A 16290-nucleotide genomic window follows, 5' to 3' on the forward strand; every position below is an offset into this window, starting at 1 on the left:
ACCCGGGAACTGCCGCGGTAAAGCTATTGCGTAGCATTTTTTGTCAACTTATTCCATTATAATTAGCATTCGTCTAGTAACACGCACACAAACACCGTGCCGAAGTCTGGCAACGCAGCCGCACCGCTGTGCCGGTCGGAGTGCGGTGTGTTAAATTTTTTCGTTACGGAATTTCTTGATTCGGTCGCCGCGCTCCAAGTTCACGATAAAAGCTATGCAATAGTATGTATCTGTAGGCCTACTACGAAACCGTTTTGAGACTCAAAAAATCGGGCGAGAATGCCGCGTCCTGCTCTAACAACGTCATTTCACGTTTGTTAGAGTAGGACGCAACATTCTCGTCCGATTTTTTGAGTCTCAAAACCGTTTCGTGGTACCCTGTATCTTGATTCTTTTTCAGCAGCAACTCAGCGGTAATGCTGTCGTTTTTATTTCAGCGGCATACTAGAGAAGGGGCTCCGCCGTCGATGCTGCTATAGCGACGCTGTTCTGCGAGGGCGTAGGATGCGCCCAGTGCATGGGCCTCGGGGGCGGCTTCCTGGCCACCGTGTACGATGCCTCTACACGGCAAGTTCGGGTGCTCAACGCGCGCGAGCGGGCGCCCGCAGCCGCGTACGCAGAAATGTACCAGAACGCCTCGTCTACCGTTGGAGGGCTGGCGGTGGCGGTGCCGGGCGAGCTGCGAGGCTACGGCGCATTACACGAGTAAGAGAGTTTCCGTATTAAGGACTGAAAAAATAAACTATATAAATACACTCTATTTTGCATTACAGCAATTGGCTGGTTATTAATTACTTTTAAATCTCGCAACACGGCAGGGTTTCTTATTTCCCTGTCAATTTATCTATTTTAACTTTTACGTATGCGGTATGGGCAATCTCATAACGCTGGGGCACTTGCCCGCCCCCAATCACAAAAAAAATTGTACTGATAGACTTGAAGAGTTTATTTGTTTAAACGCGCAATCTCACAAACCAATGGAGCGATTTTATTTGGCACATATTTATTAGATTATTAGACTACGTGATAGGACATTACATAGTACGTTCGTACGTACGTCGTTTGCCCCCTTATTTTATATAAAAATACAATAATAATAAAAATAAAAATACGCTAGTGCTTTGTTATACAGGTGACAACCATGTCCACAGGAAGTTCGGGAACCTGGAGTGGCGGGAACTAGTGAAGCCCACGGCGGAGCTCTGCCGGAAGGGCCACCGCGTCAGCGAATACCAGGGCCGCGTCCTCGACTCGTACAGCAACGTCATCCACGAGCAGCCTTCAATGAGGTACGTAACTTAAATTCGAGAGATCAGAGTGAAAGCAGTAGTGGCGTTAGGGGAGTTTTAAGTCCGGATTGACAATGACTGCGACATTTCCGAAGTGATAAGTATTAAGTACTGTATATTATGTGTTTAAGTGAATTAATAAAAATCAATTTTCAGAGAGCTGTACGTCAATCCAGAAACCGGGGAGGTGTACAAAGAAGGAGACTTAATCAAAGACCCGTTGTTCGCGCAAACCCTGGACCGTATAGCGGAGGAGGGCCCGGAGGCGATTCACAACGGATCCATGACGGCCTCGCTGGCCCGAGATATACAAGGCTTCGGGGGTATCGTCACAGAGGACGATCTCAGGAATTACCAGTGAGTTCATTGTGAATAGAACCTTGCAAATTAAATTTCAAAATAACTTTTTAAGGGCCTGTTTCACCACTTCCTAATAAGTGCCGGATAGGCTATCCATAATAGTTTATATGATAGATAAATTATGGAGTATCAGCTGTCAGATAAGTTGTGTTCAATATCAGGTGGTTTTTTAAATTGTACTGTACCGAATTACTGTACGATCTCCGTCATTTGCCTTTAAACCGATTACTCTGATAGCATAAATTGTCGTCCATTTTTATATCCCTGTTTTATTTAACGAATATCCAACATTTTTAAATGACGTTGGACGATATTCATAAATAATTTAATCTTTTAGCGTAGAATGGCAGGATCCAATAACGGTAGAGTTGTCGCCGGAGCGCACCCTGTACACCGTACCGTTGCCGGGCTCGGGTTCGGTTCTGGCCTACATCCTCAACATCCTTAAAGGCTGGGTGGGGACCGGCACCGACGTGGAGGCCTACAGCGGCCTCTACTGGCATCGCATCATAGAGACGTTCAAGTACGCCTACGCCAAACGTACGGGTCTGGGAGACCCCACACGAGTTCACTCGCCGATTAATATACGTGAGGTAATTTAGTGTTAAAAATACTTATATCATACAATACTTCTTTAAGCATTATTTACCCTTGAGGAAAAATGAGGGTTGTATGTAAATTGTAATAAAGAACAGTCTATCTGTCGGTCTGTGTATTTTTCGTGGCATCGTATCCTGCAAACGGGCGGATCGATTTTCGGTCTAGTTTTTTATTCTCATAAATCTTTGTCTACCGAAAATCAAAAATATTAGCCTAATTTTAGTGTTTCGCCGTTAACGTATTAAACAGTAAAAGTTATGTAGAGTTTATATTGTTAACACTGTATGTATATATAGGTGTTTACCATAACATTCGTAACTAATTTAGTTTATACAGCTTCCTTACGGCTGCGAAATTATTGCTTAAATCTTACTGTGTAATGCTGTGATTTGTGAAACAGTTTATTGCTTGACAAAAGCAAAGCAAGTTAAGATGCTATGAATTAGGTATTTACTCGACTTACGAGTTACGACCGTTATATTAGAGTGCCAATAAAGTCTTATCAAATCTCCTTACACCGTTTTATGGTATTTTTTATTGTTTTCACGGTAAATTATGTCTTTATCATAGATAGTCGTGTTGCTTATTATTATTACATTATTCGTTGCAATTTACTGCTCCTGCAGGGCTAGCATAACAACAGTAGACATGGGAAAGAATCGACATACTGACAGATTTTATCGACAAATTGGCGGATTTCCAGTGTCTGTCACTTTGTTTATTCTTCCGTAGAAAGAAACCATATTTTCTATAGTGACCATGCTACGCCTGCTGAATATGAGCTGGTTTCTAAGCAGCAACTTAAGAAGACATAGCTTTAGTTTTAATTTCACAATTTTTTGAGTATTATGTATACTTGGATGACGTTATTGTAAAGCTATCCCTCTAATACTAATAAGTACTTATTACAATATGAGCAAACGAAGCGTCAGGCAGAGTCTAGTATTCTACATTTGTGTTTTTCAAATGACGCGACCGATGCTGCGAAGGTAACCCTTTGCTTTTTTATCATGCATGAATGTTTATGAATATATATAAGTATGTATACTTTTGTAAAAATTCTCTTACTTCATAGTTTTTTTTACTGAAACATTCTCAAGTCTCGACTAACTGGCGACCCTCCCACAGAAGCTTCGCGACCCACAGGTTGAAAATCACTGCTCTACATTTTTGGAATTTGTTTATTTTAGGATTAAAATAAGGCGTAAATTTCAGTTACAAAGCAACCTGACATCGGAGTCCTGGGCGCTGCCGTACCGTAGTCTGATCGACGACACGCGTACGTACAACGACTGGCGTCACTACGGCGCGCTGTTCGAGGGCGCGGACGACCACGGCACCGCCCAAGTGTCGGTGGTGGCGCCCGACGGCAGCGCCGTGTCTGTCACTAGCACTATTAATTACATGTAAGTGATAGCTTTGCGACTAAGCCCGGGCGCGCACAGCGGCCAAACCGCAGCGGCCAGGTCGCGACGGACATCGAGATAGATACCTTAGTATGACACTGCCATAGACCACGCGCACCTGGCCGCACGGCGGTCAGCGGCCACACCATGTTTTCGATGGCCGCCGCGACCTAGCCGCTGCCGCTAGTGCGCGCCTGGCCTAAAGGCCAATCCACACGCACCACAACCACACCACGTCGCAACGACAAAATGCCGTCGAGCAGTGGTTACGTGTGAATGGTGTCGCTGCAGCTTTTTGTAGTTGCGTTGTGGTACCGACAAAATGCGTGGCTGCGTAGTCGCCAGTAGTTGCGCTGTGGTTACGTACGAAAGTCAATGAAACAACGAAAATTTGTATTCTGTGGCGCGGAGTGTCATTGCATCGACGCAACGTTGTGGTTGCGATGTGGTCGGTATCACACAAGTGGTCGACAACGACTTAAGTAAATAGTCCAGTTCATTAGCAATACGAAATATACGCTCAACCACGTGGTGTTGTTGTAGTGTGGAACTTGTGGTACGTGTCGGCTGGCTCTCTCACTCTCTCGTCTCTCTCGTCTCACCCTTTATTAGTCGGTGAGAAAGGTTAAAGGCTATCTTGGTGTAACGGAGATCTACTACACCAAGATGCCACAAAAATTAACAATATCGCAATTGTCATATAATTATAGTAAAAGCGATTTGACGAAAAAAAATATGTTTTGTTGGAATTTGGAGTGCGGGGCCTCCCAAAGAGCAGTGCCCGTAGCACGTGCGACATGTACTCCTAGGTTAAATCCGCAGGGTAATTACGTAAATTGCGACAGCTTTGCAACAGGCGCAATATCTGCTATCACAGTCCATAACAAAGGCTTGTGGCATAGCTGTTACAATTTGCAAGATAGGTGCGGAAGGAGTTCCCCTGCCGGCCATGTGCACAGTGCAAACGATATAAATTATGTACTGATAAAAATTGATAAACTATATTTTAAATACAAAATAACTTTATTCACGCCTTTGATAGTTTATATTGTTAAGGTTCTTGGAATCTTGTCATAAACTTATAAGGAGATATTATTTATGTAAGTTACTTACTTATATTTTATCTACGGCAAGTAGACAAGTATTTAAAGTAACATAACTATTTAGTTTTATATAAGTATTGTAATGTATAGGTAGTAAAATGTCCGTCTGATTATACACGGTGAATTCTTCAAAGATCTAACATGATGTCACTACCTAACAAACTAACAATCTATTGTTCCAATGTCACAGATTTTTATTCAATATTCGAAACGCTCTTTCTATTCAAATCTTTGTTTTTTTTAATTAAGCAAGGTGCATAGAAACGGTAACGGTCGCTAATTTCTTGTTTTTTTTTTTTCAGTTGGGGTGCGCAAAGACGTTCGCCTTCCTTAGGCTTTATGTTGAACAACGAGATGGATGACTTCGCTGTGCCCGACCAGGTCAACTCGTACGGTATGCCTCCGTCGCCGTCCAACATGATAGAGCCCGGTATCCAACCGCTGAGCTCTATGGTTCCGTCCATCGTGGTCAATAAAGACGGACATCCGGACTTAGTAATCGGAGCAGCTGGAGGCACGAAGATCACTACGCAGATTTCATTGGTAATTAATAATGCTATTATACGTCATACAACTGCAGCTCTGGACTTACGTATAGGCAGTATGGGCCACGGCCTATGGGCGGCAGCGACCTATGGCGTCCTTGGATCGCAGCATAGTTCGTACATAGAGGGAACGCGGGTGCAGTAGAATTTTAACGAAGAAACTATTGCCATCACGCTTCACCCTGCGCCGGCACGTGTATTGTGATAGAGACACATACAGTAAATCGAGGTAACGTAGTTCTATGATTCTTCCTTCAAAATAGAGCCTATCTAATATATATTATATCTTTTAATATCTTCAGGAAAAGCGAGTCTTTGCCTCTACGTTTTTATTTTATCTTAAAAATTTGTTTTATGGTCGGTGGATTGGCGGGGTACGGGGAATTAATTTTTGAAGGGTCATATTTTTTATTTATTAGTAAATTTAGATAAAAACGAACGTAGAGGCATAGCTTTATCCCAATATTGTATAAAAATCATTTGTCTAGACGCACTGTCCAGGGTGTAAATTGGGGATACGTTTGTATGGAATAACAGTGACTAGCGTTTCCTCACAAGGTGCTGCGCAGACGACAGACTATCCGTGACGCACTTTTTAAATATGATATTGAATGTACTGTCACTTCTTGGTGGAAATTCATCTTCTTTAGCCTTTTCAGGAAGTGGTGTAACAAGCCCTTAGTCTAATATTATTATCAATTGTATCTGAATTCGCGCTAATGTGTATACTAAATAATTTGAGCGATATGCATGAAGATATTCTGCTGCATATACTTATTTTCATATAACTATTTACATCAATATATTTTGTTTAGGTGGTAATGCAGACCCTGTATGAGAAGGAGGAGTACTCGCCTGTGATACGGCGGCCGCGTCTGCACCACCAACTCGTGCCGATGCACATCGAGCACGAAGCCAATGTCGATCCGGTAAGTTACACCTTTTTAGGGTTCCGTAGCCAAATGGCAAAAAACGGAACCCTAATAGGTTCGTCATGTCTGTCTGTCCGTCCGTATGTCACAGCCACTTTTCTCCGAAACTAGAACTATACTATTGAAACTTGGTAAGTAGATGTAGTCTGTGAACCGCATTAAGATTTTGATACAAACATGGAAAAATTAATAAACATTTTAGGGGTCCCCATAGGAACAACTGAAACAAAAAAACATTTTTTTCATCTAACCTATGGATGTGGGGTATGTATGGATAGGTCTTCAAAAATCATTTAGTTTTCTAATATCATTTTTTTCTAATCTGAATAGTTTGTGAGAGACACTCTTCCAAAGTGGTAAAATGTGTGCCCCCCCCTATAACTTGACTAAAGTCATGATAATTCTAACAAAAATATATGATGTACATTACTATAAAAACTACCAACGAAAATTGGTTTGAACGAGATCGAGCAAGTGGTTTTTATACGTCATGTCATAACTTTTATTAAAATCAACTGATATATAAAAATAAATCAAAAACCTTTTAATTTCATAGACATAAACCTTATTGCTGCTGCGGAACCCTTCATGGGCGAGTCCAACTCGTTTTTTCTTCTTTAATATATATATTATATTAAAAATATTTCTGTATCTACAAGTATTAGTAATGAGAAATTAACGTCAAGAAATTATTTTCTACGATCGGGTTTGATCAAGCTCACCAGCTTTGTCGGCCGGATTGCCGTTGTATGGTTATTAGTAGTGACCGACCGAACTTACGGTTTCGGTTTCGGCCAGTTTCGACCAAAAAATCTAGTTTCGGCCTTAGTTTCGGTTTCGGAAAAAATATAGCCGAAACTTTCGGCCCTGCCGAAACTCATGCGTCGTTCAGTAAACTTCGCAGTTAACTCGTGCTTGATTGTCAGCGAGGCTCCGGCTCATCATGCGAGATTTATCTAGTAAATCATCGCGCCACACTACGCTTTTTATTTAAATATTTAAAATTAACTTTTAACTATGCACACGCAATCTCTTAGACCCTACTACCCTGCTAGAATCTTATCTAGCCCACTTCCCCGTACGCTTCACTCATGCGGCCCTCAATATATTTTTCAAGTTTAGTGGCAAAACGCCTTCTGGAGCAAAAAAATGTACGTCAACTGCAAGTTTAAAATAAAAAATAAAAATAAAAAATGTTTTATTTCTGAGTAAATTTGAATCAATTTTTTTCAGAATGTCTACCTGATGCCTACCACCGGTTCGGAAACTACCCCGGCGAGAAGAACCGGCGTAAGAAACCGGCGGTGTTTGCTTAGTAATTTCGTTTTGAACTTCGACCGCGGTCGCGTCCATGTTTCCCATAAAAATAATACACTGCAACTGAATATGTTTTCAGTAGTACGTTGTTAATGTCTAAAGGAGAATTTTACCAATCACACAACTTCGTTTTATGAAACTTAGTTCTCATTGAACGCGTTCCTACGGGGATGTAAATCTCGTTTTGTTTCAAATGAAATTCATAATCTTCTTTTAATCACTATTTACGACGACAACGAATAAATATAAGTTTATGTGACGTCACGCGATGATTTTAAATTGTTTTATCATTTTGGAGCCTTGTCGCTGTTTTATTAATAAAAAAATTATTAACAAAATAGCAAGAAACGATAAATAAGCTAACCAAACGCATCTGTGAATACAACAATTAACATCGCATCTTAGAAATTTTTTCGTCTATGTTTTTCGATCTGTCATGACACTGACAGGACTTCAATGTTTTTTATGAAGTTAAAACTCGAATATTGGGCGTTCAGAAGATAAAAATCGGATTTCGTGTGAACGAGTTTAGTTTATGTTGGTGAAATGCAATTGAGTGTTATTTAATTAAAACGTGTTTATGTGTTTAAGACCGGTTTAGTGTGAGCTAAGCGCGTTTAATTTCTTTGGTGAAATAGCACCTACTTGGAATCGTATAAAAAACGGAATATAGTACAAAAAAGTTTCTAGGGAACATATTCGAGTCTAAGATTAATAATTTTTATTTTAATAAATGTCGCAAAAAGTAAAAAATTCAATGTGGTACTTTAGTTTAAAAAGTTGTAATTTATGTAAAAATCAATCAGTACCGTAGCAGTAGTTTAAATGTTTTACCAAGTTTCGGTTTCGGTTTCGGCCGAAACTGAGAGTATGGCCGAAAGTTCGGTTTCGGTTTCGGCTGAAAATCGGTGTGCTGTAATATTATGGTAATATGTTTACAGGGCGTACTACTGCGACTTATACCTCGCGAGGGTCTAAATATATTTTTTTCAATTCAAAAACAGCGCTGTCATTATTTTTCATTCCGTGTAAAAAAGGCTTAGACTGGGTTGCACCAGAGGCGTGGGTAAAGTTAAAGTTAAATATGGCGTCCAAACACCCCATATTCTCATACGACATCTGTCAATTTTTCCGGTTATAGTTAAAGTTAAAGTTAAAGTTAGTTGGTGCAACCCAGTCTTACTGGATTGCACCAAATAACTTTAACTTTAACTGTAACTTTAACTTTAACTTTGAATACAGTGCAAAATGTCAAATCTTTAAAAATGGACGCCATCAAGACGCCATATTTAACTATAACCATAGAGCTCGACAAGGTTATAAATGCATGTGGCGAAAAAAGGAACTAACGCTGTCATCATACAAAGACCGCAATTTTTGACAGTTCTCCTTTACCAGCAGCGCCCCCGCCCACGCGCATGTATAACCTTGTTGGATCAGCTGTCATCTGTCAACTTCTCCGGGCAAAGTTAAGGGTAAAGTTAAAGTTAAATTTACCTTAACTATGACTATAACTTTAACTTTACCCACGCCTCTGGTGCAACCCAGTTTTAGACGTAAACTCTTATTTCGACCGTGTAATATTGTAATACAGTGACCGTGTCATGATGTCATCGTGGTATTAACTGACTTATTTACTGTTTTACAGGAGTTGCTGAAGTCTCTCCAAGCGCGTGGGCACGAGACGACCCAGCTGGGTCCCACGGCTGGGTTCGCTGCCATCGTGGGCACCTTACGAGGTCCCGACGGCTTCTGGCAGACCCAGACAGACCCGCGCCGCGTCGGTAGCATCGACGGACTATGATCGTAGATGTAACTTATTATAAATTATACCAGTGTAAGGGTCAGTTCAAACTTTGACGAGACGGCGCTAAGGCAGCTAAGAGCGTTTGTCTCATGTTTAAAAGGCATATTTTGTTTCTAAATCGTCTCTTCTCAATGTCAATTGATCTAAGCTTGTGTTCTTTCAAGATTTTCTTTGTGGCTGCTAGTTGCAACACAATGAAAAGTGAAAAATTAAAAAAAAAAAATCAAAGAAAGGGTATTAGCTGTCTGTGGTTATAACTCACTATTTAAGAATAAGATTTTTGCCATGTTATTGGAACAGCCGTGAATTTGTATCTCATACTCAAATAATTTATAAATGTTAATTTAAATTATTAGTTCGCCAATATTTAGTACCTACAGTTGTTATAGGTAAGTACTAAGTACTGATTGTTTATTGTTCAGTCAGGAGAAAATGGTTGTTTTTAGCAAATTATTTTAGTATGCGCAAAAATTGAAGGAGACAAATAATTTTCTAAACACTCAAGTGAAAGGAGACCTTCATACTTATTTTATCTATAGTTTGTGCGTTTTATCATGATATGCGTGACACATTATAACTGACAATAGTAGGGAAGTTACCTTACAAAAATTAATCGATAGTTTAAAAATATCGAATCACTTTGTAAAGGAATTGCAATCGAAATTATCGATTTCGTACTGACATTTCAGTGGTGCCGGCGATTTAAGATGGCCGCCCTTTTTTATCGATTTGATTTCGATTCAACAGAGTCAATCTCTATTGACATAAGTTCCGTTTCATGCATTATGAAATTTTTCAAATGTTTTCGTAACAATAATTTTATACTCCTATTTCACAGTTAATATTTATAATTTTTATTAATAAGTTAGCATTTAGCATCTTTTCATTTTTATTCATTTACAATTATAGGAAACATTTGTTTTTGTAGATGGAATATAATTTATTACATTTTGATTTTTTTTTGTTTTCTTGTAAAAAAAACCCGTAGCAAGGAACATGAAAACTGTCACCCATATCATCTTAGAACGCACAAACTATAAAATATGGTTTTACACATAAAAAAAAAATAAGGTGGGGCTCATAGAGTTTTTATTGTTAGTTTGGTTAAGAGCAGTTTTGACTTTTGACTGTGATTGTAACTAAAATACTATGGTGCTATTTTTCTAAAACTCGTAGAATTGTACCTATTTCATTTTAAGGATTATAGCGTTTAGGCAATGATTCGTGATCTTATGACAAATAATTAAATATATTGACTTAAAGACGTAAATGTTGCTAATTATTTCAAGTAACGAATTTACTTTCTTGTACGTACTTAAATAAATAATGTTGTAAAAATTGGTGAGTCACTGATTTCAAAATTCAAATAACCGTATTAATTAGTTTAACAATTAATGCTCATGTAGTCTTGTTGATAATACACTTCTTTAAATTTTCTATTTATAATTATTACTTAAGGGTCCGGGTGCCATCGAAATTCTCATACATGCGTAATAACAAAATCATTGATTTCTCATAAGAAAAATAACTCAAACATGTTAAATATTTTCGTATGAGAAAATGATTTTGGTATTACGTATGTATAAGAATTTCGATGGCACCCGGCCCGGCCCGGCACGATAATAATATTATTATTATTAATTGTTAGTGCCTAGTTTATATTTTTGCAACGTGCTGTGATGATAAATGTTAGCATTACATTACATAACGAATAAAATTCATTGTTTTGTTAAATTGTGTTACTATTTTATTTCAACCCGACGTCCTTAAGATAGTCCTTAACTTTAAATTCAGAAATATGAAAAGTAGGCCAAGGCCCATGATAGGCTTATAACCGAAAAAAAGGAGAAATCATTCAGATCCATAAACCTATAATGCATATATTAAGTCTATGTTCAGATCATCAGTATATATTTTGTCTATGGTTCAGATCATAGCTCGGAAGATCATAGCTTAAAAACCACAGACAAAAACCTAAATTCACAGATTATGGTACCTAAATTTGAATATATGTCCTAGCCCTGGAATAATCATTTCGTCTTCTTTTTTATAATATTTCAATCAACTTACATTTATTTTTCAACAGACTTTGCCCCGAACTCTTTATTTTTTTAACCACACACGTTGCACACCCGAAAAAAATCCGTGAATGCGATGGCTTTGACTAAACAAAAGGGGCCAAGCAATAATTTCTGGCTTCTGCAGAACTGGCGCCAAGATTATTGGCTCTGTGTAAACTATACTTTATAATCAGACTGGTGCAGACTGCAGACCTGGTAAATTGGGGTCTGTCGCTGGTTCACACCACAGTTTTTCGAACCGCGGTTCGAAACAGCGAAGGATTGTTTTTTAATTACCCGATTCATACCGCGGTTCGAAACAGAGAAGACCTGTTTTTGAATTAGTGGATTCGAACCGCAGTGTAGACAGTTCTATTATTACATATTCCTTTAAGTACAGTTAAGCTCAACATAATTAAAATATGATGACATAGTCTACTCCAACTCCTGTCCTTAAATACTAAAATTTTCTTTAATTCTCTCTTTTCGCACCCAGGCTGTTAATTTTGTTTTTATATTTTCAATGGAAGAATAAGGCCTAACTTTTTAAATATTATCAATAATCTTTCTAACGCCTCATCCCTTTTAGATATTTTATTATCATATATAGTTTTTGTAGGGTTTGTTCCACAAAACCAAAAGCGATATGATAATACTATAATCTTTTTCTATATTGTACTCGGCGAAACATGGCGGTAGCGGTCATTGACTCGATGTCAATCGCGGTTTATATGGAAAATGACAATTTTCCACATAAACCGCGATTGACAATGAATTATTCGATGTTCCTAGTCCATTGTCAATCGCGGTTTATAAGTAGAAAATGACAAGTTTTTTGACAGCGAGTCAATGACCGCTACCGCCACGTTTCGCCAAGTACAGTATACTTCGATCAAAGTAGCTTGCGGTGGCAAGACCCCCAGGCCCCACAGATGGTAGCGAGTAGCGACGAACCGTCCTCCTCCTCAATCGCGCAAAGAACTTTGACTGACGTAAAACTGATGAACGCGGTTACACCATCAATCTGACGTCAATCTTACCGAGATTGACGAAAATTGCCAATATATCAAAATATTTAAAAATCCATCAATCCGGGCATTGAGGTATAGACGAGCAGTTTCACGTCAATCTTACAGATTGATGGATAAGCTTGTCGGAGGTCACACGTATAGTTTCTCATGGAGGTTGCCTGTCAAATAATTAACAGTCTAGGTTCGAATAACTATATTATCGAATAGAAGAAAAGGGACCGTGCAGAGCGATGACACTGCCACTAGTGACGAGTAGCCGAAACATTTACGAAAATTTTATTGACAAGCTCAAGTCAAGCTACGGAAAATTAAAGGATTTCTTGAGAAATTTGAGTATTTTCAAGCATTGTTGCATTCCCGGGTGTTCTAATACATACAAGAAAAATAAAGGCAAATCGAACGATCTACAATTTTACTATTTTCCTGCCAAAAGTATTCACATGCCATGGCTTATTGAAAACGAAAGAAATGGATAAAAGCCGGTAAAACATACGTAAGTACTTAAAAAGTTCCATGAATGTTATGTATAGACTCGTAAAAACACTGAATTTTGTAGATTATAACCGTATATTCATTTAGATGAACACAATATGAACCTAACCTATAACCGTTCTTCTTTCAGTAAACATCCAAACTGGCTTCCAAGTTCCATCTAAATTTTACATACCTATGCACCTCTCATTTAATTGACCAAGATCGGAAAATCCTGTACACTCGGCAAATGATATACCTACCTAACCTACCTACAATTTTTCCTGGAGAAGAAAATAAAAAAAAAACTCTTTTAAAAAAGAATTTCAAAGACATCAACTAGAATGCCACAAGTTGCATCAAAAGTAAGGATAATTTGGAGAAGTCCTGCCAGAAATTCAACACTGAGGCACAGAATATAACATAACAGTACTCCGTAATAGTGCTTATCTTGAACCATCTTGTCAAAGTGTTGGTTCTCAAAAGGATGATTCTTCAAGTAGGAAAACTATTAATAGTGCAGTCTTTGTGTGTTATTTAAAGAATACTTATATAGTGTTTGCACTGATGAGGTACACTAGTTAAAAGCAGTGACAGACAAAAGTTGTAATGATGGTATCGAGCGAATCGCAGAAGGTTGATGAAATAAAAGCATTTATTTGAGTGAACTTGTTTTATTTTATTAATCCACAAGCATTTTCAGTATATTATTATTATAAGCACAGACGTAAAAAAAGTATTTTTGCATCTTCATTATTTTATTTGCAATAATATTTATCAAGTTTTTATTTTCTATGCTGATGGATGGTACTAATTACTTTTTCAGATATTTTCTTAGATAACTAGATAAGCTTTAAACATTTTTATTCACGCTTTCGTTCTTTGTTTACGGTTAGAAACTCATCCATACTCAATATTATAAATGCGAAAGTGTAGACGTCTGTTAGCACTTCACGCCCAAACCGCTGAACCAATTTTGCTGAAATTTGGTATGGATTTACTTTGAGCCCCGGGAAAGGACATAGGATACTTTGTATTCCGGAAAAATGTACGGTTCTTGCGCGATAGATGATTTTTGGCGCAACGGAGTTGCGGGCGTCATCTAGTCTTTTACTTTAATCCTTTGATCGCGGATTCTTGGAAATCTGTTGTTGTTCTCGCATGTGGCAACTTGGGAGTGTAAGTATTAAATCATTTCATAGTCTAAAACATATAAAAAACACTTATAAACTAGCCGGGGTCAAAGAGAATGCGAAGCCAAAGTCACTCACAAGTTACTTCTTTTACTCGCATCGTGTCGCTGCTGTCGAATTACGACGCCCTCTATAGTTTCTGCACGGTCCCTAAAGAAAAGTTAATCTAAGTCAGGAGCCCGAGTAGACGATGTCTATACACCAAAAAGCTGCAAAACACGTCTGACGTCAAATCGAGTTAGTAATTCCAGTTTTAGTAATTTTTTGTTTTAGTAATTCCATTATATAATTTTAGTGCTTTTTATAGGTATTCCGTTGGTTCAAATAACATTGGAACGAAGGATTACGTCAAATCGAGTTTATATATTGACAAACGTCATGTCAAAATGCCAGTTTGTATTGTGTCTAAGTGCGGGGCGGGTGTGTTTTAAAGGCAGTGCAGTAAAAAATGTCTATTTGGTGGATAAAATATTAAAATGTTATAGAAAATGTTATAAAAAGCATTGTGTGTATCGAAATTATATCATTTTAGTGTTTTTATAGGTATTCCGTTGAACTGCAAAATGTGATGTGATATTTGAAGCGATGACAATATTATGCTGCAATATAATTTTGTTAAATTGTGAATAAAACAGTTTTAAATCAATGGTTTTTTATTTGTATTTTCAGAATCAGATGTAATCCGATAAAAATAAACAGAACTATAGAATAGTTCTAATGGTTGCAGGTAATATTAGATTGTTATTTTACTGTAGTTGAAATATTTTAGGCATTCTTTAAATGCTAAATTAGTATTCTGTAGAATAACACTAATATATTTTCATTGTTTTCAGGTATTATTTCAGTTCAGGGTACTAAAAATCGTAAAAAATATAGGAAAGAGACGATGTTTACAATATTTGACAGGTATGTTTGGCGTCTCCTTGACAACGACAACAGATTCAAATTTTGAATTTCAAATAACATTGGAACGAAGGATTACGTCAAATCAAGTTTATATATTGACAAACGTCATGTCAAAATGCCAGTTTGTATTGTGTCTAAGTGCGGGGCGGGTGTGTTTTAAAGGCAGTGCAGTAAAAAATGTCTATTTGGTGGATAAAATATTAAAATGTTATAGAAAATGTTATAAAAAGCATTGTGTGTATCGAAATTATATCATTTTAGTGTTTTTATAGGTATTCCGTTGAACTGCAAAATGTGATGTGATATTTGAAGCGATGACAATATTATGCTGCAATATAATTTTGTTAAATTGTGAATAAAACAGTTTTAAATCAATGGTTTTTTATTTGTATTTTCAGAATCAGATGTAATCCGATAAAAATAAACAGAACTATAGAATAGTTCTAATGGTTGCAGGTAATATTAGATTGTTATTTTACTGTAGTTGAAATATTTTAGGCATTCTTTAAATGCTAAATTAGTATTCTGTAGAATAACACTAATATATTTTCATTGTTTTCAGGTATTATTTCAGTTCAGGGTACTAAAAATCGTAAAAAATATAGGAAAGAGACGATGTTTACAATATTTGACAGGTATGTTTGGCGTCTCCTTGACAACGACAACAGATTCAAATTTTGAATTTCAAATAACATTGGAACGAAGGATTACGTCAAATCAAGTTTATATATTGACAAACGTCATGTCAAAATGCCAGTTTGTATTGTGTCTAAGTGCGGGGCGGGTGTGTTTTAAAGGCAGTGCAGTAAAAAATGTCTATTTGGTGGATAAAATATTAAAATGTTATAGAAAATGTTATAAAAAGCATTGTGTGTATCGAAATTATATAATTTTAGTGTTTTTATAGGTATTCCGTTGAACGAACTGCAAAATGTGATGTGATATTTGAAGCGATGACAATATTATGCTGCAATATAATTTTGTTAAATTGTGAATAAAACAGTTTTAAATCAATGGTTTTTTATTTGTATTTTCAGAATCAGATGTAATCCGATAAAAATAAACAGAACTATAGAATAGTTCTAATGGTTGCAGGTAATATTAGATTGTAATTTTACTGTAGTTGAAATATTTTAGGCATTCTTTAAATGCTAAATTAGTATTCTGTAGAATAACACTAATATATTTTCATTGTTTTCAGGTATTATTTCAGTTCGGGGTACGAAAAATCGTAAATAATATTAGAAAGAGACAATGTTTACAATATTTG

At 37.2% G+C, this 16290-nt stretch overlaps 1 protein-coding gene across 1 annotated transcript; it reads left to right on the plus strand.

Moving 5' to 3' along the window:
• The first annotated feature begins 458 nt into the window (after positions 1-458).
• Positions 459-9491, plus strand: LOC121733196 (glutathione hydrolase 1 proenzyme-like). The gene is made up of 8 exons (XM_042123367.1): positions 459-705; positions 1152-1289; positions 1446-1646; positions 1987-2242; positions 3465-3655; positions 5061-5301; positions 6119-6232; positions 9201-9491. Exons 1-8 carry the CDS (start codon positions 518-520, stop codon positions 9354-9356), a joined length of 1485 nt encoding a protein of 494 aa, XP_041979301.1. The 5' UTR covers positions 459-517; the 3' UTR covers positions 9357-9491.
• Positions 9492-16290: the final 6799 nt, after the last annotated feature.

The sequence above is a fragment of the Aricia agestis genome, chromosome 13, assembly GCF_905147365.1.
Source record: "Aricia agestis chromosome 13, ilAriAges1.1, whole genome shotgun sequence".
NCBI classification, from domain to species: Eukaryota; Metazoa; Arthropoda; class Insecta; order Lepidoptera; family Lycaenidae; genus Aricia; species Aricia agestis.